Here is a 23,432-nt window from a genome sequence, read left to right as displayed (position 1 = left end):
AAGCAGTACCGGAGCGCCAAGTCTAGGTCCAAAAGGCTCCTTAACAGCTTCTACCCCCAAGCCATAAGGATGCTGAACGATTAATAAAATGGCCACCCGGATTATTTACATTTGATTTTGCATTGCTGTTACTCTCTGTTCATTATCTATGCATAGTCACTTTACCCCTACCTACATGTACAAATTACCTCGACTAACATATTTACTCCGTACCGGTACCCCTTTTATATAGCCTCGGTATTGTTATTTTATTGTGTTCGTTTTTATTTAAATTTTTACTATATTTTATTCAGTAATTTTTTTCTTAACTCTATTTCTTGAACTGCGTTGTTGGTTAAGGGCTTGTAAATAAGCATTTCACGGTAAGGTCTACACTTGTTGTATTGGGCACATGTGACAAATAACATTCGATTTGATTTGATTTGTGACTCTGAATCTGACTTTGTTGCTGTGTTATCTTGTGGAAACCAGACAGTGGGGGCGGGCTGCCGGCGGGTTTGTTTACATTGCTCATAACGCGCCATGCGATTCTTGGCTACGTGATGACGTAAACTGAAAGAAATCCGGTGGAACTCGGAAGAGAGGTGACTGTTGTATTCTAAATCAAAAGATCAAAATGAAATCAAAGGTGAGACAACTCTATTTTTCATGCATGTACGACTCATAGATATGTACGTATGGTCAGTAATTCTTGAAAACCTAGGAATTCATCATGATCGTAAGAATTTGATGTATTCAGTGCATTGTACTTGGGTTAGCGCCATAGCTCAGCTAGCCAGCTTCTGCAACATTGTTTTTTCAGCATCTTGTGAATCACACGGGAAATGGAAATGTTTACACTTGCACACAGTGTTCTGAATGCAAATCTGTGCAGATGTTGAAATCCAAACCTATATTGCTTACCTACGTTTTTTCTTCATTGTGAGTATTCAATTGTATTTGCTTGGTAACAGCTTCTATCATTAGCTAGGTTTCCATCTTATTGGCGACAGATTTCATGCGAATATTCTAAAATCTGCATAAAGAAAATATTTGCATTTTCCGTCAAGTGGAGTGTTTCCACCAAAACTGACTTGTTGCGGGGAAAAAACAGTGCGTGATGACGTAGACACACAGCATTACATTTGTATTGCGTTTTCATGTACAGAATACAAATCTAAATGTGTTTCTATCGCATTTTCAACTCAACCAATAGTTTTGTCACAAAAACTGTTGCCTAAATAGCCTGCCTACTCTGGTCTTGGCACATGCGTTCTAACCAACAGCTCGCAGATACAGTGCGCGTAGGCTAGTCTACATTATGAGATTATTATGGATATTTGTTTTTGTCAAGCATCGATCATCATGTCACCAGAATGAGTCCCTCGATATTTATTGGAAAGGACCATGAAGCTCATAGCGTGCACTTTCAGCACCCTGTGAAGTTCCTCATAATTAACTTAATCTGTAACCTAATAAACTGCATGGTTTCCCGAGTCGTAGTGAGAGGACCACACACCATATCATCGCGTGACTCCCAAGTTTGCTTCAATATGATGGTTTTTAAATCTGTGCCGCAAAAGCATGCTCGTGCAGCAGAGATTCGATTTCCGCGCTTATAAACCCAGGGTCGTTACACTACTCCCTCCTTTCAAAGAGCGCGTCCTCGCGCTAGCTTGCGACTCTACGTATTACAGGAACACACGCACCGGCCAAGCACACGCACTGTCGTGGATGCAAGGTCCGATCACTTCTGACACCAATGTAATGAAACAGCAGGGAGCAGGTCTCGAACCCTCGACCTTCTAGCCCGAGTTCCGGCGCGCTATCGACTGTGCAGCAAAAGCCGAGTCGATTAACGCGCTTATAAACCCAGGGTCGTTACAGTACCTTAATACCTCTATGCTCTAGATCTAGAACCCACATATTTAACTTCAACATAATGAATGACTTGTTGATGTTCTACATGTTCTAGATCTAGAACCCTGGCTGCCATGGAGTCCGAGGGTAACGTGCTCCGCGTGGACTTCCCAAACTTCTCCGGATCCCTGCTTCAGAAGCTCAACCAGCAACGGCAGAGAGGCCAGCTTTGTGACATCATCGTGGTCATCCAGGGCCACCAGTACCGCGCTCACCGGGCCGTCCTGGCCGCCAGTTCGCCCTACTTCTGCGACCAGGTCCTCCTCAAAAACAGCGCCCGCTGTGTTTTACCCGACGTCATGCACCCATGTGTGTTCGAACGCCTCCTCCTCTCTTGCTACACAGGCACCCTGCACCTACCGGCCGGCGAAGTGGTAGCGTTCCTCACTGCAGCAAGCTTCCTCCAGATGTGGCACGTGGTGGACAAGTGCACTGAGCTGTTAGAGGTGGTAGGAAACGGCACAAGAACATTAGCGCACAAGTCTTCTGGTGGGCTTGGGGACAGGCCTTCCCCTGGGGACAGCAGCTACCACAGCCTTGGGGATGGCTCCATGGGCCTGGAGGCCGGCGGAGTAGCAGTGGAGGGCTTTGCCAAGATGGAAATGGATCAGCTCCTGGAGAACAGCTTCTCCCCATCCTCTCTGGAGAACAACAGCATCCAGCCCGGCGGCAGCTGCTCTCCGCCGGTCGACCACGACGGCTCAGGTAGCGAGGCCACCAGCCAGGACGGGGATGACGAGGAGGTTGGTGAGGGGGACTACCAGTACTCCAGACCAGCCTACGTCCCACCCAGCATCATGGGCCACAGAAAATGGGTCCATGTGAAGTCAGAGAGGCGTGAGGATTGTGGGGGCGGCGGAGCTCTGTTTAGCGGGGACCCTGCGGTTACTGACCCCGAGCAGATGAACTTTAGCCACTCCCAGGCCTCGGCCAGCAAGAGCTCCCTGGGCCACAGCATCGACGAGAAGCTGGCAGCTCAGCTGGAGGATCGCCTGGAGGAGGACCCGCTGGACTTTTATGGCACCTCCATGGAGGGCTTCTCCGGCGACAAGGCCGAAGGAACCCCGCTTGGGCTGAAGAACGACCTGCTAGGAGGGGCAACCGGGGGTGAGGAGAGTAGCGGTGGTTTGGAAGGAAACCCCAGTGGCCTCCAGGAAGAGACCTCCCACTCGGGCTTTGCCTCAGTGGTCTACAAATTGTACCCCTGCCAGTGTGGCAAGAGTTTCACCCACAAGAGCCAACGGGACCGGCACATGAGCATGCACCTTGGCTTGCGGCCATACGGCTGCGCCGTGTGCGGCAAGAGCTTCAAGATGAAGCACCACCTGGTGGGCCACATGAAGATTCACACGGGTGTAAAGCCCTACGAGTGCAGCCTGTGTGCCAAGCGCTTCATGTGGCGGGACAGCTTCAACAGACACACGTCCTCCTGCACCAGGGCCCACCAGGCCCGGCCTGCCGTCAACGAGCAGGCTGCCCAGATCTGCTGACCCCAGATCAGATTTCCAACTACAGTTCACTTCGTCATCTCCCACAGTCCCGTATCAGTTTCACTGAGCAGGCTGCCCAGATTTGCTGATCCTGGATCAGATTAACACACAGTTGCTTGGATGACCAGCCAGTTTAGGTGGATATAGGGTTAATCCACCCCTTTTGATTTGAACAAAACCTTACATACATATTTGCCCATTGTAGAAGTGCTCAGAAACAGCTTTTTCTTTTACCTGAATGCCAACATGTTCAAGAGATAAAGGTGGTCAAAGTTTACCCATTTTTCATACCCCAACATACCATAAGACATCCATGTCTTCATCACTGGAAAAGATAAACGGTTTAGATTTATATAATTTGAAAAGCTTACAAACAGGGTTGTCAAACTATTTTATATATTTTTTCCTTTAACGTCAATTATCTAAAAATGTGGAAGCTCCTATTTTACATCCTTTAACGTGTTTGTGTTGTGCCTGCCATCGGTTGTGACACAACATGCTCTTGAATACAGGGTGTGTATAATGGTTTGGCTAATAAATGTAGTAAAATGGGAATAACACTTACATTTCAAGTGGAACCACAAAGATGGTTGGAGGTCCAGACATCAGAGAATGTTGACTTGAGTGGGAATATCTGTTGTTTTAAATTATACTGTCAATCCTCCATAGGAAACCTATTGATTTTTACATTTGTCATTTAGCAGATGCTCTTATCCAGAGCGACTTACAGTAGTGAGTAATTTTATTTATTTTTATTTAAAAATAAAAGTACTTGTCCCTCGTGGGACTCAAAGCCATAATCTTGACGGAGCATAGATAACATAGATAATTGGAAACATAGATAATAGAATAGACATGACCATTTAAGTTTACATTTATTGGTGGGTCGACCGGCGGTCACCTTTGTGGTAGACTGGTAGTAGTTAGAAGTTAACAGTTTTATTCAATTATCATTTCAGTGGTGTACCTGGAGGATATTCAGTAGTGAGTTGCCTAGTTATATAAAGGTTAAATATGTTTTATAAATTTTTTAAACACAGCTAAATTGCAGTGGTCTGAAGGGATAGGTCCATTAAATTTCTATGATTGAAATGATACCCACCTTGTATTCTAGAGCAAGTTGTGTCTCAACTGTTGGTGGGCAAAACACAAAAACCTCAGATGTGAAATAGGGCCTAAGCTAAATATGCAAATATGAAGGGGAAAAAAATCAGAGTTTACACATTTTTAGATAATTGAAGTTAAAAATTTAAAAAAAAAAAAATTTTTTTTTTTTTTTATCCTTTGACACGTACCAACAAACGGGTGTGATCCCTGCAGCGTAGGCTCAAACCAGTGTGATTAGAACGCTTATTTAGAACGTCCAGTTTCGATTGATGTAACAGTCAGTGTTTGAGCTGGCCACACTTTTTTTCACAGAAACATTTAGCACAAACACAGTCCTTACAAAGTTATGTCCTGAATGTGACCAGTTTATTTTTTAATGCAATGTTCAGACATTCACAGAAGTAGCGACAGCATAACACAATCATCCAAACCGGAAAATGTAGGCTACATTAGTATTAGCACTAACTGAGGAAAGATTGACATAACACAAGCGGACATATTACTATTTACAATTCATCACATCACGGTGAGCTCACCATTGATTGAAATAGAGTAAATACTTTCAAAAAATCAAAACTATTTCGACGATGTGTAGTTTGTACGCGCCACTATGTTAGTTTTCTGCGTCAACCAAAGATAAGAAGAGGAGACAAGATGAGTTTGGTCTGTTTTGCAGTATGCGTGATGAAGGGGGTGTGTCGTCTGCGATCATTCACTTTCGGAAGATTACTCGAAAGATGAGTGAACCATTCCTTTCCACCATTCCTTTCCACCATTCCATTATAACATCTTTGGTCTAACAGACGTTTCTGTGACACCCAGAATGCATTGTGAAATTTCAACAAACATGGAGCCATACATAGCTGGAAAATATCTTAGCATTAGCTCATCATAAGTAGTACAACCTTCAAAATAGTATTTTACATCATAGGTGTCCATTAAAATTACAATCTATGCAATAATTGGAATGCATTTTGTCACCAGTACTAGAAACCTGAATAAAACAGTAAATACGTTATCCTCCATACACACTGTATGCTACAGTAGAAGCTACAACATGATATACAGAAAATAAAGCACTTACTTTGATAGGAACACACACAAGTCCAAAGTTATTATTTGTAAAGAAAACAACAATGAAGGCAATGTGAGCGCCAGCCAGAAAATGTGCCACGGGGAAAAAGTTTGTGCACGACTGCACAAATGTCTGCATACTTGATCTGCAGAAACACTGGGGAAGTGCTTGGCTTGGGCTCTCCTCGAAGAGAGAAGTTTGTCCGGTTCAGTAAAGTCAAATAATTTTACATTGACAAGTTGAAACATAACCCTCGCAGCCTGCTAATTATCTATAGGCTAACTGTCCTCTTACTGAACGATCACATTCATTAACATTGAGTGCATTCTTTGGTGGTGGCAGGTAGTCTAGTGTTTAGAGCGTTGGACTAGTAACCGAAAGGTTGCAAGATCTAATCCCCGAGCTGACAAGGTAAAAATCTGTCGTTCTGCCCCTGAACAAGGCAGTTAACCCACTGTTCCTAGCCGTCATTGAAAATAAGAATTTGTTCTTAACTGACTTGCCTAGTTAAATAAAGGTAAAATAAAAAAATTCTGACATCACGTGTATAAAACAACTCACGCTGGTGTGACCGTTAGAGATATTTGGAACTCACAAGTGAAAAAGGTTAAATATAATTTTAGGTAAATCATGAAATAGTTTGACAACACTTTGTCATCTTTTAAATGACATCAAACTCAACCGTTTATCTTTTTTTTTTTATCAGTAATGAAGACAGGGATGTCTCATGGTATGGTGACATGGGTCAACTTTGAGCACCTTTATCTTCTGAATGTTTGGCCATTCAGGTCCAAAAAGTCACTTTCTGATCACTTCTTCCATGGGCAAACATGTATGGAAAGTGTTGTTTAAATCAAAAGGGATGCTGTCAAAAAGTGATTGACTTCAAATGGATTTACCCTATAGACTTACAACGGGGAAGCGGCCTGAGCCAACCGTCACATACAAACTGATCCAAGACGCCAGCTTTGCAGTCTAGTCAGCTACTCAGATCTGCCGAGTCGGAATCAGAACCTCAGAAATTGTGGTGTGTGGACTGCTATAGCTACTTAACAGGAGAAACATGGAGTGCATGTACAGTGCCTTCAGAAAGTATTCATACCCTTTTACTTATTCCACATTTTGTTGTGTTACAGCCTCGATTCAAAACATTTCATTTCTTCTACTTCTCACCCATCTACACAATACCCCATAATGAAAAAGTTCAAACATGTTTTTAGAAATGTTAGCAAATTTATTGAAAATACAATACAGAAGTATCTCATTTACATAAGTATTCACACCACTGAGTCAATACTTTGTAGCAGCTGTGAGTCTTTCTGGGTAAGTTTCTAAGAGCTTTCCACACCTGGATTGTGAAACTTTTGCGTGTTATTCTTTTCAAAATTCAAGCTCTGTCAAATTGGTTGTTGATCATTGCTAGACAACCGTTATCAGGTCTTGCCATAGATTTTCAAGAAGATTAAAGTCAAAATTGTAACTCGGCCACTCGGGAAGATTTATTGTCTTCTTGGTAAGCAACTCCAGTGTAGATTTGGGCTTGTGTTTTAGGTTTTTGTCCTGCTGAAAGGTGAATTCATCTCCCAGTGTCTGGTGGAAAGTAGACTGAACCGGGTTTTCTTTTAGGATTTTGCCTGTGCTTAGCACCATTTAGCACCACAATTACAAGCATACCCATAACATGATGCAGCCACCAGTATGCTTGAAAATATGGAGAATGATACTTTGTAATGTGTTGTATTGGATTTGCCCCAAACATAACACTTTGTATTCAGGACAAAAAAGTTAATTACCACATTTTTTGCAGTATTACTTTAGTGCCTTTTTGCAAACAGGATGCATGCTTTGGAATATTTTTATTCTGTACAGGCTTCCTTCTTTTCCCTCTGTCAATTAGGTTAGTATTGTGGAGTAACTACAATGTTGTTGATCCATCCTCAGTTTTCGCCTATCACAGCCATTAAACTCTAACTGTTTTAAGTCACCATTGGCCTCATGGTAAAATCCCTGAGCGGTTTCCTTCCTCTCCGGCAACTGAATTCGGAAAGACGCCTGTATCTTTGTAGTGACAGGGTTTATTGATACACCATCCAAAGTGTAATTAATAATTTCACCATGCTCAAAGGGATATTTAATGTGTGTGTGTTTTTTTTTTGGAACCCATCTACCAATAGGTGCCGTTCTTTGCGAGGCATTGGAAAACCTCCCTGTTCTTTGTGGTTGAATCTGTGTTTGAAATTCACTGCTTGGCTGAGGGACCATACAATTATTTGTATGTGTGGGGTACAGATATGAGGTAGTCATTCAAAACTTATGTTCAACACTATTATTGCACATAGTCCATGCAACGTATTATGTGGCTTTTAAGCAAATGTGTACTTCTGAACTTATTTAGGCGTGCCATTACAAAAGAGTTGAATACTTATTGACACAAGACATTTCTGCTTTTCATTTTTAATTAATTAGTAAAAAATGTATAAATATGATTCAACGTTTGACATTATCAGGTACTGTGTGTAGGCCAGTGACAAAAAAAATCTACATTTAATAAATGTTTTAATTAATTCTGTAACACAACCAAATGTGGAAAAAGTCAAGGGGTGTGAATACATTCTGAAGGCACTGTAAATAGACTTTGAAGCACGAATGGGTTTGGTCACACTAATGTGGGTTCCATGTTACCTCAATGTTCTCACATAGACACATCAATAGCACACTGGCTAAAGCCATTATATTTACTGGGTTTAAACCATATATGGGCCTTTCTTTTGTTAACTATGTGGTAGGGCGTTTTTTTCGCCCTCAGGACTGGATGTTGGAGAGTAGTGCCATTTATCTTGTCAGTTAGCCAGCCATTCCACAGAGGAGTTGCCATTTTGAAACCGTACTTGTTTACCCTCCGATGACTTTTCATATCTGTCACCTTGAAAATCAGGGATTCTCCTGTTCATCGTGTATTAATAGTTTATTTATTCATGGTTTTGGGAGGGGAATCATGTAAATGAGACAGTGTATCTTTGACATACTTGTACAGTTGTAGAAAATGATGGTAGGTTCAATGATGGTGAGTATTGTTTAAGGTGTGCCAATGTACTGTGTAGCCCAAGTTAAGTCAATATAACTTGTGAGGCTGTTGAGCTATGTAAATGGAATAGTACTTATGATATTGGCACACGTTTTTGACATATTGAACATACTTAAAGTAACCATCCAGTGTTTCCAGATTTCTATGAAATATGACCCTAAAATTAATGACAATTTGAGTGAAATACTTTTCCTTCCAAAAATGGGTAATTAAGCATGTTAAAACGCAGCTTTTCTGGGTTGGAATTGTGTGTGCGTACCCCAACAACAGAATGGTGTGGGTGTATACCGGTTATTAAAAATGTTGATGCAAGTTGACTGAAGATTGCCCTGCTCAGCCAATGAGGCAGGATGACATCATTCTCTATGAGTAAATAGCAAGTATTTGTTTGAGATACAAGTTTGAGGTGGAGTTTTTAAAGTTTTTTTTCCTCCAATTTATGCTTAGGCCACAAATCTGAGTATAAGACGAGTCAACAAAATTATTTGGGTATGAGTTAACGGAATATATACTTTTAAAAGTTAGGTTTTCCCGGGACAGTTACTTTAAGTTTAATGAGTCATGCATTTCAGTTTTGGAAATAGTATTCTTAAAGGCACTTAAACCTATTTTGAACCAGAGCATGCCTTTCTCGTGACTTTTTGCCAGTAGGCTACCTGCTAGATAGTCTCTTCACACTTTTGTACAGTCAGCCACATAAAGAGTTATGTGAAAAACAATACAAGAAAGGTAGTATACCTCATTTTTAAATTATGCCTGGGATAAGTCATAAGAATTTTGCGGTTCAAGTAGGCTGTTTTGCTTGCTAGGTTTGTTTTACAGTTTATACTATTTCAATTCAAACATGATTTGATTGATGTTATATGTTTAACTGGAAACCTCAATTACATATACTAAAACCTCAACATATTTATCATAAAATATTTAACTATATTTTTGGGAAGTAGGTATAAATAAATGTACAAATGCACAAAAAGATTACTGTACGGTAGTTTGTAGTTACACAACATCTGATAATCAACATATTGAATATAGTTTGTGGTGTCTTACTACTCTTATAGCCTAATAAATATTGTTTTTAGATAATTTATGACTGACATTGTTGATATATTGTTATTTTTTAAATCAGCACGCGTTAATGGATTTTGAATTTAAGATATGATCCTTGAAGAATGAACGTTAAATCCTAAAATGTTTTGTAAAAAGGTGACAATTGGTACTTACACCACCACAACGAGGAATATGCCACAATCTGTTCACCAATAGCTTTCTAGGTATTGTTAAAGAAAAATAAAGTGGACAGTCTAAGATTTTGCACTAGTTGCTACTTTTGTGACTATGTATTACGGGTGCCCTGGGAAATAAAGAGCAACCTATCTTCATTTTGAGGATAAAAAACATAATGATTAAACAATAGGACCAACTGAATTTGTTTTGGAAGATGTTTCTGCTTTTGCTTCCTTTATATTAGTGATGACATTTTGTAGTATACTGTATAATATGATACTACACATGTTAGTATCCCTTGATCAGGTTCCATGATCAAACATGTTTTTAGAAATGTTTGCAAATGTATTGAAAATGAAATACAGAAATATCTCATTTACATAAGTATTCACACCCCTGAGTCAACACATGTTAGAATCATCTTTGACAGTGATTACAGCTGTGAGTCTTTCTGGGTAAATCTCTAAGAGTTTTGCACACCTAGATTGTACAATATTTGCACATTATTCTTAAAAAAATATTCAAGCTCTGTCAAGTTGGTTGTTGATCATTGCTAGATGACAATTGTCAAGTCTTGCCATAGATTTTCAAGTAGATTTAAGTCAAAACTGTAACTAGGCCACTCAGGAACATTCAATGTCATCTTGGTAAGCAACTCCAGTGTCTGATCAGCCTTGTGTTTTAGGTTATTGTCCTGCTGTAAGGTGAAAATAACCTGGACCAACAAACGTATTGCAAGTGTCTGGAACAGGTAATTTTTCATAATTTTTCAGCATTCTTGATTACAAGTATGCAAATTGTATTTTTTGTATCGGCTGCTAACGAAACAAAAGACAATCATTTTAGAGTGACGGTCTTTTTCATGTGAAAGCTAACATTGGTGCATTTTAATTCAAAGTAGGAACTCTATGTCTACTGTATGCGGTACAAAATATGGTATTTGAAATGATGCTACGGTATTTGCTGCCACATTGCATTTATCAGAAGTTCTGTAGGTTTTCGGGTTATCTGGAGAAATGTCATCTAATCATCAATTGAAAATAAGTTCCTCGGAATGATAGGCCTAGGTACTGTTAAATCAAATTAAAGTGAACAGTCTGAGATTTAGCAGTAGTTAGTTGCAACTTTTGTGACTATTACAGGTGTCCTGGGAAAATAAAGAGCAAACTAATAGGACCAATTGAGCTTGTTTGGGAAGATGTTTCTGCTTTTATTATATTATATTAGTGGTGAAATTAAAACTACCTCACACATATAAATTAGCATGTGTCTTTAGATTTGACTATCTAATAAAAGTTGCTCACATTTTTCCAGAACTCTTTCCTAAAACTTTCTTTGTCACCATTTTGGATATTTTCTTCTTACAGAAGAACTTTGTGAATGTTTTGTACAAACAAAATGTTTTCAGCAATAAATGTTTGTCCCCTGTGTAACATTTCTTAGGTGATGTTGTTTGGAAAACTCTACTTCATTAGGTTAAATTAATTATTTAAATGATATTACCTGTGGGCTATTTCTCTTATGCTGTGTAAATGGAACAACCTATGACACCCTACCACAGGGTGGTGTATTTTGAGACGGTCAAATAATGTAGGGTTGTCTTGATACCAGTATTGCGATACCACGGCACTGAGTTTTCCATGGCAAAAATAAAACATAAAGCAGACTGAACTCTATGGTCCTTTAAAAAACCTGCTGTATGTAAAATATTGTGTGATATAGCTTGGGAATAAACAAATGTGATTCTAGATGACAACACAAGGCTTTGGCCATGTTTGAGAACATAAAAACCGTCATGTATCATGGGTAACTTGTGACTGACAGAGTGGTTATTTATTAACCAAGGGGATTTGTAAATCAGTCAGTCTCGACTCACCTTTAAAGTCAGCTGCAATGTTGAACTGCGTTTTTGCAACATTTGAAAAAAATTCTCAAGAAATTAGGTCAGCTTCATGTTGTGTTTCCATTCTAAGATACTTCAGAGTATTGCGATACTGTTATTGTGACAACCACAGAATGTAGTAAGTATTTCCTATTACCTTTCCTATTACCGCGTGTGGTTGACCCACATGACATAATCCTCATACTGATCATGTCATCTTTGTGAAAGTATGATGCTTTACTTCCTTCAGGAATTATTCATACCCCTTGACTTATTCCACATTTTGTTGTGTTACAGCCTGAATTCAAAATGGATTAAATAGATTGTAACTAAAGGCACTGTAACTAATCACTCACTTTCACTTCTCATTTCAATGCGTGCTGAGTCTCAGGTTCCATATTGACCACTAGACTAGGAAGCCACAGACCGTTACAGGTCGTTCCATTAAAATAGTGTCTTTTGCATACCTTTTATATTTTATCTAAAAATTGTAAACCAGTATTGCATTTTAAGAGTCTGTTATATTAAAGGAAGTGCCCTTTTTAATATAGACAATGTGGAAAATTCAATAAATCAGATATTTAAGATGAATAAAGACTTGCTTAAAGTGCCATAATTCAGCATTGACATGTCCCTCCATGCAACCCCACAAATGAATACTACAGTTTACTATAGAATACTGTAGTACTTACTATAGAATTCTGAAGCAAACTGTAATATACTGTAGAATCCTACGCTAGTATCCCTCAATCTTGTAGTACTGACTATAGACTTTTGTAGTATTCTGTAGAATTCTATACTACACACTGTAGTATTCCTCAATTGTGTAGTGCTTATAACAACATTTTCTAGTATACTGTATAATACTATCGATACAAAAAACGATGTTTTAAGTGAAATATTAGCTTTTGTCTGAAGCTGAAAAAGACAGGAAATTCTAAAGCTTATTTGACCTATGCAAAAGGCTTTGCAGCATAAGCAGCTTGACTACTACTAGAGTACTGTAGCGTTATTATCTATTGTACATCAACAACAGATGTACTCACATTGGATGGGTGTATTAGAATTCAAACCTTCTCTCAAACAGCCTAATATGTACTCCTAGAGTAGGTTTACCACTTTCATGTACTTGGTAATATAAATGTGTTTTTTCATGTAAACATAATCCCATTCCACTCATTTAAACATTATGGGGAGTTTTTCCCAGACCCAGATTAAGCCTAGTCCTGGATTAAAAAGCAAGATCGATGGAACATTTATGGTCCAGGACTAGGTGTAATCTGTGTCTGCAAAACAGCTCCTTAAACCCTACATTTGACCAAGCCTAATACATAAGCCTACTGAGACAAGTTAGTTGACAGCTTTTGAACATATTTTCAAGCTATACATGGTTTATGTTCCTGTTATAAACAATGGAGTAATGCAACCTTATATTTTGGGTTATGTTAGGGTAAGACAGTTGCGCTATGCACTTGAGGCATTTATAAGTTATAGTATTTAAAGGGTCAATTTGTAATTGCTTAGTCAATTTCTTTACTTATAACTTATTTACACATACCCATTGATACTTGAAGAATATAACTTATATTTTAAATGCCTCATGTGCTTAGTCCATTTGTCATATCCCATCAGAACCCAAAATATATGCTTGTTCTACTCAATTGTTTGTAAACAATGTAATTTGAAACAAACACGGTTTTGCCTCTGAATATGGTTAAAATTGTCATTTTGTATCCATAGTTATATGGGAGAGTGGTTACATTATTATTATTTCTCCACCACCAATTATTCCGTTTTTTGCCAAAACAGTGGTTGGGTGCCGGCTTTGTTGTTTGAACTGCAGATTGCCCCTTTTAAGAACCATATATCAAGATTAGGAATATTGAACAGATTTCCAGATGGCAGATTGCATGTGTGTCTTACCTGAAAAGCATGTTTACATTTGGTATTTTATTAGGATCCCCGTTAGCTGTTGCGAAAGCAGCAGTTACTCTTTCTGGGATCCATTACTCCTCCTACTCTAGGAGTACATATTAGGCTGTTTGAGAGAAGGTTTGAGTCCTAATCAACCCATCCAATGTGAGTACATCTGTTGTTGATGTACAGTAAATCAGTATAGCTACAGTACTCTAGCAGTAGTCAAACTGCTTATGCTGAAAAGCCTTGTTAGTGCATAAGTCAAATTAGCTTTTGAATTTCCTGTCGTTTTCGGCTTCAGCCAAAAGCGAATTTAGTTTTTATAATTTCCAGGTTTTTTTTTTTTTACACGGAACGTCTTATAATAGCTGAAGTCCTGCCACCGAACATTACTACTGTACATTATAACTATTGGAAATTGCATAAAACGAAATGGCTGTCAATGGCCTAAAATAGTTGGTTTTTAAAATGGTAGAGCTCTTTAACAGTTTAAGCTACAGACACTAGACCAACTTTAAACAGGTCTTAGAATTACATAACTAGTTTATAAGCTATACTATAATGATTTAAATGTGCATTCATTTACTTAACTAGCTTCTTACGGCTGAGATCCCGTTAACGGGATCGATATGACAACAGCCAGTGAAAGTGCAGGGCGCCAAATTCAAAACAACAGAAATCTCATAATTACAATTCCTCAGACATACAAATATTTTACATCATTTTAAAGATAAACTTGTTGTTAATCCCACCACAGTGTCCGATTTCAAAAAGACTTTCCGACGAAAGCACACTAAACGATTATGTTAGGTCTGCACCTAGTCACAGAAAAACCCAGCCATTTTTCCAGCCAAAGAGAGGAGTCACAAAAAGCAGAAATAGAGAGAAAATGAATCACTAACCTTTGATGATCTTCATCAGATGACACTCATAGGACTTCATGTTACACAATACATGTATGTTTTGTTCGATAAAGTTCATATTTATATCCAAAAATCTTAGTTTACATTGGAGCATTATGTTCAGTAATGTTTTGCCTCCAAAACATCCGGTGATTTTGCAGAGAGCCGCATCAATTTACAGGAATACTCATAATAAACATTGATAAAAGATACAAGTATTAACTTCTCACGAGTCACCATCTCGGATCCGGGAGCACCCTCATCAGTAAAAAAGCTGACTAGCATAGCCTAGCATAGCGTCACAAGTAAATACTAGCATCTAAATATCATTAAATCACAAGTCCAAGACACCAGATGAAAGATACACATCTTGTGAATCCAGCCAATATTTCTGATTTTTTAAATGTTTTACAGCGAAAACACAATATAGCATTATATTAGCTTACTACAATAGCCAACCACACAACAGCATTGATTCAAGCCAACAATAGCGATAACGAATAAACCAGCAAAAGATATACATTTTTTCACTAACCTTCTCAAACTTCTTCAGATGACAGTCCTATAACATCATATTACACAATACATATAGAGTTTGTTCGAAAATGTGCACAAATCGTGGTTATACAATGAGAATAGTAGCCAAGCTGCCAACAAAATGTCGGGAGAAATCTTGGGAGAGGCACCTAATCTAATCAATAACTAATCATAAACTTGACTAAAAAATACAGGTTGGACAGCAAATGAAAGATACATTAGTTCTTAATGCAACCGCTGTGTTAGATTTTTAAAATTAACGTTACTACGACATACAGCGTGCGTTAAAGCGAGACCGCACCGAAATTAATGGCGGAATAGTAGTTTGACATTTTTCAACAGAACAACGAATTAACATCATAAATAGTTCTTACTTTTTGATGAGCTTCCATCAGAATCTTGGGCAAGTTGTCCTTTGTCCAGAAGAATCGTTGCTCGGTTGTAGATTGTCGCCTTCAACTTTGGAATTAGCAGTAAACATTAGCCATGTGGCGAAGACGTGCCCAACTCACTATAACGCAGCACTAAGAAAATTCAGAAAATCGCAATATACTGATATAAAATGATATAACTCGGTTTAAAATAACTACATTATGACGTTTTTAACACCTATATCGAATAAAATCAGAGCCGGATATATCTAAGGCCTATAACGAGATCTTTCCAGAACGCCATCCTGAGGTCTGTCTTGCGTCATGGAGAATGTTGAAAAGAGTGTACCCCACGTACCAAGACCCTTTATATGGCCTCAGATCTGCCTAGCAACTCCATTCCAATTCTCACTGCTTGCTGACATCTAGGGGAAGGCCTATGCAGTGCATGTCGACCAATAGAATACATGCAAATTAAGACCCTGGAACAGATTGCCTGATTTCAGATTTCTCACTTCCTGACAGGAAGTTTGCTCCAACTTGAGTTCTGTTTTACTCACAGATATAATTCAAACGGTTTTAGAAACTAGAGAGTGTTTTCTATCCAATAGTAATAATAATAATATGCATATTGTACGAGCAAGAATTGAGTACGAGGCAGTTTAATTTGGGAACGAATTTTTACAAAGTGAAAACAGCACCCCCTATTGAGAAAAGGTTAAACATGGAACTTTAGATAAACTTCTCCTTAATGCAACCGCTGTGTCAGATTTCAAAAAAACTTTACGGAAAAAGCACACCATGCTATAATCTGAGTACAGTGCTCAGAGCCCAAATAAGCCATAAAGATATCTGCCAAGTTTTGGAGTCAACAGAAGTCAGAAATAGCATTATAAATATTCACTTACCTTTGATGATCATCATCAGAATGCACCCCCAGGAATCCCAGTTCCACAATAAATGTTTGTTTTGTTTGATATAGTCCATAATTTATGTCCAAATACCTTCATTTTGTTCACGCGTTCAGTCCAGTAATCCAAATTCAAATTCGCGCAGGTCAGACGAAAAGTCAAACAATTCCATTACAGTTCGTAGAAACATGTCAAACGATGTATAGAATCAATCTTTAGGATGTTTTTAACATACATTTTCAATAATGTTTCGGAGAATTCCTTTGTCTTCAGAAATGCAATGGAAAGCAGGTCACTCTCACGTGAGCACACATGTTCAGCTCATGCCAGACACCTGACTCAAAGAGCTCTCCTTCCCTCATTCTTCACAGTAGAAGCATCAAACAAGGTTCTAAAGACTGTTGACATCTAGTGGAAGCCTTAGGAAGTGCAATATGACCAATATGACCACTGTATATTGGATTGCAAACCTAAAAACCTCAGATTTCCCACTTCCTGGTTGAATTTTCTCTCAGGTTTTTGCCTGCCATATGAGTTCTGTTATACTCACAGACATCATTCAAACAGTTTTAGAAACTTCAGAGTGTTTTCTATCCAAATATACTAATAATATGCATATCTTAGCCTCTGAGCCTAAGTAGCAGGCAGTTTACTCTGGGCACCTTTTCATCCAAGCTACTCAATACTGCCACCCAGCCATAAGAAGCTAGCAAACAATAATTTAAGATCCAATCGAACTAGGACACATCATTCTCCCAGAAAGAATAACAGAGGTAAATATGAACCAATAGCCTTCTTGTAACTGGTTGAGAACCCACCCCCAAACCCCTTCCAACTAGGATTTATATCCTTTCACTCTTAGCCTCTGAAGAAGCATTATGTATGTGAAACGTCAGGCCTTTTTAAAATGTTGTTTGATATAGTGAACTTATTTTAATTATCTTTTGGAAGTTGTAATAATAAAGTCTAATTTTAATCCAGCTATTGGGAGGAAACAAGATACAACTTAAAAAGAACCAACAACCGAAGACAACCTAAGAACACAATCCAGAAATCAAGAAGATAACAAACAACACAAACTACCTGGGTCGCTCCCAGCCAACACAAAAAGGATAATGAATCCATAAAACTTTAAAGGAATTCACCACTTTCACAGTATAACAGTCAAGTTGGTTGTTACATCCATCTGTGCTAATACCCCTTTTCCCAGGTTTTATCACCCACAGAAGGCAGTAAACATAATCCAACAACTATAATTTGTATGTGACTGAACATTAGCCGGGTTTTAAACACCCTTCCTCAGGAGGGGGAGACAAACACCCGCACTACAGTACAAAACACAACAGCCAACACAACATCTTCCACTCGATATACAACCAAGACCTACTTCAAACTGACACAAGCCATACACCACAGACAAATCATGCACTCAACACTCAGACATTTCCAGTTGGGATGATGAAACAGGTCACTGACGTGATCTTCCTGTCTGGGTTGGCGCCCCCCCTTGGTTTGTGCTGTGGTGGAGATCTTTGTGGGCTATACGGCTTGTCTCAGGATTGTAAGTTGGTGGTTGAAGATATCCCTCTAGTGGTGCGGGGGCTGTGCTTTGGCAAAGTGGGTGGGGTTATATCCTTCCTGTTTGGCCCTGTCCGGGGGTATCATCGGATGGGGCCACAGTGTCTCCTGACCCCTTCTGTCTCAGCCTCCAGTATTTATGCTGCAGTAGTTTGTGTCGGGGGGCTAGGGTCAGTTGGTTATATCTGGAGTACTTCTCCTGTCTTATCCAGTGTCCTGTGTGAATTTAAGTATGCTCTCTCTAATTCTCTCCTTCTCTCTTTCTTTCTCTCTCTCGGAGGACCTGAGCCCTAGGACCATACGTCAGGACTACCGGGCATGATGACTCCTTGCTGTCCCCAGTCCACCTGGCCTTGCTGCTGTTCCAGTTTCAACTGTTCTGCCTGCGGTTATGGAACCCCTACCTGTCCCAGACCTGCTGTTTTCAACTCTTAATGATCGGCTATGAAAAGCCAACTGACATTTATTCCTGATTATTATTTGACCATGCTTGTCATTTATGAACATTTTGAACATCTTGGCCATGTTCTGTTATAATCTCCACCCGGCACAGCCAGAAGAGGACTGGCCACCCCTCATAGCCTGGTTCCTCTCTAGGTTTCTTCCTAGGTTTTGGCCTTTCTAGGGAGTTTTTCCTAGCCACCGTGCTTCTACACCTGCATTGCTTGCTGTTTGGGGTTTTAGGCTGGGTTTCTGTACAGCACTTCGAGATATTAGCTGATGTATGAAGGGCTATATAAAATAAACTTGATTTGATTTGATTTGGTCACTAAACTTACAGACTTCATTAAACCATCATCCCCCAACATAGAGACAAAGCAGAAAGTAGCTGACAATACAAAAAAATTGATGTCAGCAAATATGCATATATTGTGTGAACACTACCAGGTAATACTAAACACTATCCCCTACAGGCTTCCCGTTCAACAATAGCGCCATCCAGACAGCAGAACGTTGGGTCCAACGCAGGTACAAGCACAAATTACGTGACAGTACAGTTCCCATAGTGCAATCACTGTTAGAGGATTCACCATCCACTAGTGCTTGAGCACTAGCAACCAAACACCATTCCCTTCCTCCTATCACAACCCCCGAGACTGAAAATAACCAAGCTTTAGCACAGGCCAGACCACCTACTCAACCCTCATGGTCCCCTCCACAAGCCAGAGCCAAGACCAGTTTACCAACCTTAACTTCAGGGTCCTCCCCACAGGCCCTAGCCAAGACACTACCCTCCACTCTGGGCTCACTCGACCCGCCTTAGCACGGGCCTCTCGACCAGCTCCCAGACTTGGAGAAATTTAAAAAATACCAACTTCGGCTTCTAGGTACGTCCTTAGCAAACAAGCCTCACCTCCATCCTAGGCTTGGTACTCTAGGTCCTCACCTGGCACTGCTACCATACCCGTAGCGCCGACACTGGCTAAGGCCTTAGATAACATACCACCCTTACCTTCCCCAACTCCTAATAGGGGTCCCCTTGCCTAACCCCAGGTAATTACCTCCCCACTACCTGACCCTGATGAATTTGTGGTCGATTTTGAGTTAAGAGAGGAGGAATTTCCAACTCTCCAGTCCATGGTGCAGCCAAAACACACCACGGCCCAGACTAAGACCATTACGGTCCAGGCGCAGGTGATTCACAGGCCCTGCAGTCAACTTGACTCCCGGAATGCCCCCACATTGACCGTGGCCCTGAGACAGTGCAATCACCCCAAACACCAATTATCAGTAATGTAGCCATTCATTCTGATCTAAACATTTCTGACCTCTCTGGGTCAGACACTAACATCTCCACTTTTGTTCCCACAGAGTTCCAACCAAATACACCAGGAGTAAAGGTGGAAAAAGTTGTGATGATGGGAGAAAACAAGGGGAAAACCAATCCTAACAGTTTCCCTTCTGAACCTTCCCCAATACTAACCTCTCCACACACCAGATACCTCTTACCCACCCCACTTAGTCTGTCTCCAAAAAATAGGGTTCTTCCAGAGCCTACTGTGAGACACTCCCCCTTGCCTTCACAAAGATACTCCACCCCAACATCCCCAGCCACCCCCCCCACTCTTGTACCGGCCCACTAGACATGACATGTGTGAGAGAAAAATTACGTATTTACCGGATTTGTTTTAATATTAATAATTAACAATTAATACTTAACAAATAGTAAGACATTTCTGTTCTACGAATGCTGTGTTTTTGTAAAGGCATAGTCTCCTCTCTCGCTCCCTGCAGCTAATTTGGGCATATGGTCAAGGACATGGGTTTTACTCGAGATAGCTTAGGAGTAGAACAATCTCTCATTGTCCCTAATCATTCTTGCATCTGGGAAACTAAGCCAGGTTGGGGGTTAAAACAACACCAGGTGCAGATAACCACAAGATGAACCCGAGGTGGCTTATGATGCCCCCAATCTGCATGGGAGGGGTGGAACCAGCAATGACTAAGCATTTTTAGCGTCAGATATACAAGAACCAGGATTCCTCTAAGGTTAAGCTCTCGGCAACACACACTTCCGAGTGTGTGGTCGACCAGCTTCATTATTGCAATAATTAATCGATATTAAATAAGGATGATTGTTTGAAGAAATGACACAGTCTCTTTCACTTGATTAGAATATCCCATGACACATGACAAACAGAAAAATGTATGATTGGCAAATAAAATCTCACAAACCGATTGCCATCATTGGAGATTCAAACTTGAGCAGAATACCCTAACATCCATACAAACACATCCAAATTGATAGCTATCCCGGAGCACAGTTCCACCACATTGCCGGGGTCTTGGCAAAATCTAACGCAAATCACAACACCAAGGTGGTTGTGCAGTCTCTGGGCTTGAACAACAAAGTGCAAACACAGAAACAAACACCCATAGGACAACTGCAATCACTTCACAGTAAAGCAACAGCGATGTATCCCAATGCAACTATTTACTTCCTCATCATCAATTACTCACCCCACCTGTCAGAGAAACAACAAACCTGCTGAAATATATTAACTCACACATCGTCACACACTACAACCCCCTATTAGAAATCCACCATTTAGATTTCCACACAGAGAAAGGCAACACACATTGGACATCAGATACGGCGGCAAAAATACTTAAACATTGTATGGAACAGCTAAAATAGTGAGGGAGGGTATGCCTACATCACAGCCCCTCCACCAAGACACAAACATCCTTAATCTTTCATCCACATTTCACTTATCACCCTCTGAGACTCGACTGCTGGAGAGGGGACTCACTTTTATCCCCACACCACTGCATTCTGACTATGGGGACCTCCAGAGGGACGGGCAGCTCCGGACTGAGGGGCAGCTCCGGACTGAGGGGCAGCTCCGGACTGAGGGGCAGCTCCGGACTGAGGGGCAGCTCCGGACTGAGGGGCAACTCCGGACTGAAGGGCAGCTCCGGACTGAAGAGCAGCTCCAGACTGGCAGGCGGCTCTGGCGGGCGGCTCTGGCGGCTCCTGACTGGCGGGCGGCTCTGGCGGCTCCTGACTGGCGGGCGGCGCTGGACGGACGGGCGGCTCAGGCGGCGCTGGACGGACGGGCGGCTCTGGCGGCGCTGGACGGACGGGCGGCTCTGGCGGCGCTGGACGGACGGGCGGCTCTGGCGGCGCTGGACGGACGGGCGGCTCTGGCGGCGCTGGACGGACGGGCGGCTCTGGCGGCGCTGGACGGACGGGCGGCTCTGGCGGCGCTGGACGGACGGGCGGCTCTGGCGGCGCTGGACGGACGGGCGGCTCTGGCGGCGCTGGACGGACGGGCGGCTCAGGCGGCGCTGGACGGACGGACGGGCGGCTCAGGCGGCGCTGGACGGACGGGCGGCTCAGGCGGCGCTGGACGGACGGGCGGCTCAGTGCGGGGCTGGACGGACGGGCGGCTCAGTGCGGGGCTGGACGGACGGGCGGCTCAGTGCGGGGCTGGACGGACGGGCGGCTCAGTGAGGGGCTGGACGGACGGGCGGCTCAGTGCGGGGCTGGACGGACGGGCGGCTCAGTGCGGGGCTGGACGGACGGGCGGCTCAGGCGGCGCTGGACGGACGGGCGGCTCAGGCGGCGCTGGACGGACGGACCCTGGAGGCGCACAGTAGGCCTGGTGCGTGGTGCCGGAACTGGTGGTACCGGGCTGGGAACACGCACCTCAGGGCGAGTGCGGGGAGCAGGAACAGGAGGCCTGGTACGTGGCGCCGGCACCAGAGGGCTGGTGCGTGGGGCTGCCACAGGAGAGCTGGTGCGTGGGGCTGCCACAGGAGAGCTGATGCGTAGAGGTGCCACAGGACGTGCAGGGCTAGGGAGGCGCACAGGAGGCCTGGTGCGTGGGGCTGGCACAGTCTTCACCAGACGGCTAGCACGCACCTCAGGACGAGTATGGAGAGCTGACTCAGGTGACATCAAATCCCGGACACGCTCCGTCGGGCGGATATCGTGCATCATGCACAAACACAGCAACTCCCTCATTTCTCTCTCCTCCAATCTCCCCATTAATTCCTTCACTGTCTCTGCTTCACTCCCCTTGCTCGCCTCTAATTCCACCCCGACTGGCTCTGGTTCCATCCTCGGCTCCTTACGGTAAGCACGGGGAGTTGGCTCAGGTCTCCTACCTGGCTTAGCCACACCCCCCGTGTCCCCCCCCCAAGAAATTTTTGGGGCTGCCTCTCGGGCTTCCATCCCCGCTTTCGTGCTGCTTCCTCATACCGCCGCCTCTCGGCTTTCGCTGCCTCCAGCTCTGCTTTGGGGCGGCGATATTCCCCAGCCTGTGCCCAGGGTCCCTTTCCGTCTAATATCTCCTCCCAAGTCCAGTTCTCCAGGTATCGCTGCCTCTCGTCACCACGCTGCTTGGTCCTTTCTTGGTGGGTGATTCTGTAATGGTAGTCTTCGTCCTCCTCATCTGAGGAGTAGGAAATGTGCAGCGTGGTGAGTATTCATATTTATTTTGAATACTTTTAAGAAAGAACAAAACAATAAACAAACAAAATAAACGAAGACGCTACAGTCCCGAAATAGTGAACACACGAACATGAACAACATAACAGGAACAATCACCCACAAAACACACTACAAAACAGGCTACCTAAATATGGCTCCCAATCAGAGACAATGACAAACACCTGCCTCTGATTGAGAACCATATCAGGCCAAACGAAAACCCCACACAGAAACACAACACATAGAACCCACCCAACTCACGCCCTGACCAACTAAAACAAAGAAAATACAAAAGAACTAGGGTCAGAACGTGACAACACCAACATAGATATTTTGTCAGGTTTAGCAGCAGTGAAATCTGCACTCCGGAGATATCCAGATCCAGATAGACCAGACTCACACCTCCTACAGCTTCTACAACTTGGATTAAGAAACAATGATTTCACATTCAATAATAAACACTACTTACAGATTCATGGGACGGCGATGGGTAAAAGGTTTGCACCAGCCTA

At 42.0% G+C, this 23,432-nt stretch overlaps 1 protein-coding gene across 1 annotated transcript; it reads left to right on the top strand.

Annotated features, from left to right (window-relative positions):
- The first annotated feature begins 506 nt into the window (after positions 1 to 506).
- LOC120021795 (zinc finger and BTB domain-containing protein 43-like) lies at positions 507 to 3,590 on the top strand. The gene is made up of 2 exons (XM_038965646.1): positions 507 to 628; positions 1,955 to 3,590. The coding sequence occupies exon 2, from the start codon at positions 1,974 to 1,976 to the stop codon at positions 3,387 to 3,389; it is 1,416 nt and encodes a 471-aa protein (XP_038821574.1). The 5' UTR covers positions 507 to 628; positions 1,955 to 1,973; the 3' UTR covers positions 3,390 to 3,590.
- Positions 3,591 to 23,432: the final 19,842 nt, after the last annotated feature.

This window comes from Salvelinus namaycush, chromosome 26 (genome assembly GCF_016432855.1).
Source record: "Salvelinus namaycush isolate Seneca chromosome 26, SaNama_1.0, whole genome shotgun sequence".
In the NCBI taxonomy this organism is placed as follows: Eukaryota; Metazoa; Chordata; class Actinopteri; order Salmoniformes; family Salmonidae; genus Salvelinus; species Salvelinus namaycush.
This window is presented reverse-complemented; position numbering and strand designations above follow the sequence as displayed.

Excerpts from the sequence above, each read along its gene's own strand:
- LOC120021795 (XM_038965646.1), top strand. The coding sequence starts at position 1,974 with ATGGAGTCCGAGGGTAACGTGCTCCGCGTGGACTTCCCAAACTTCTCC.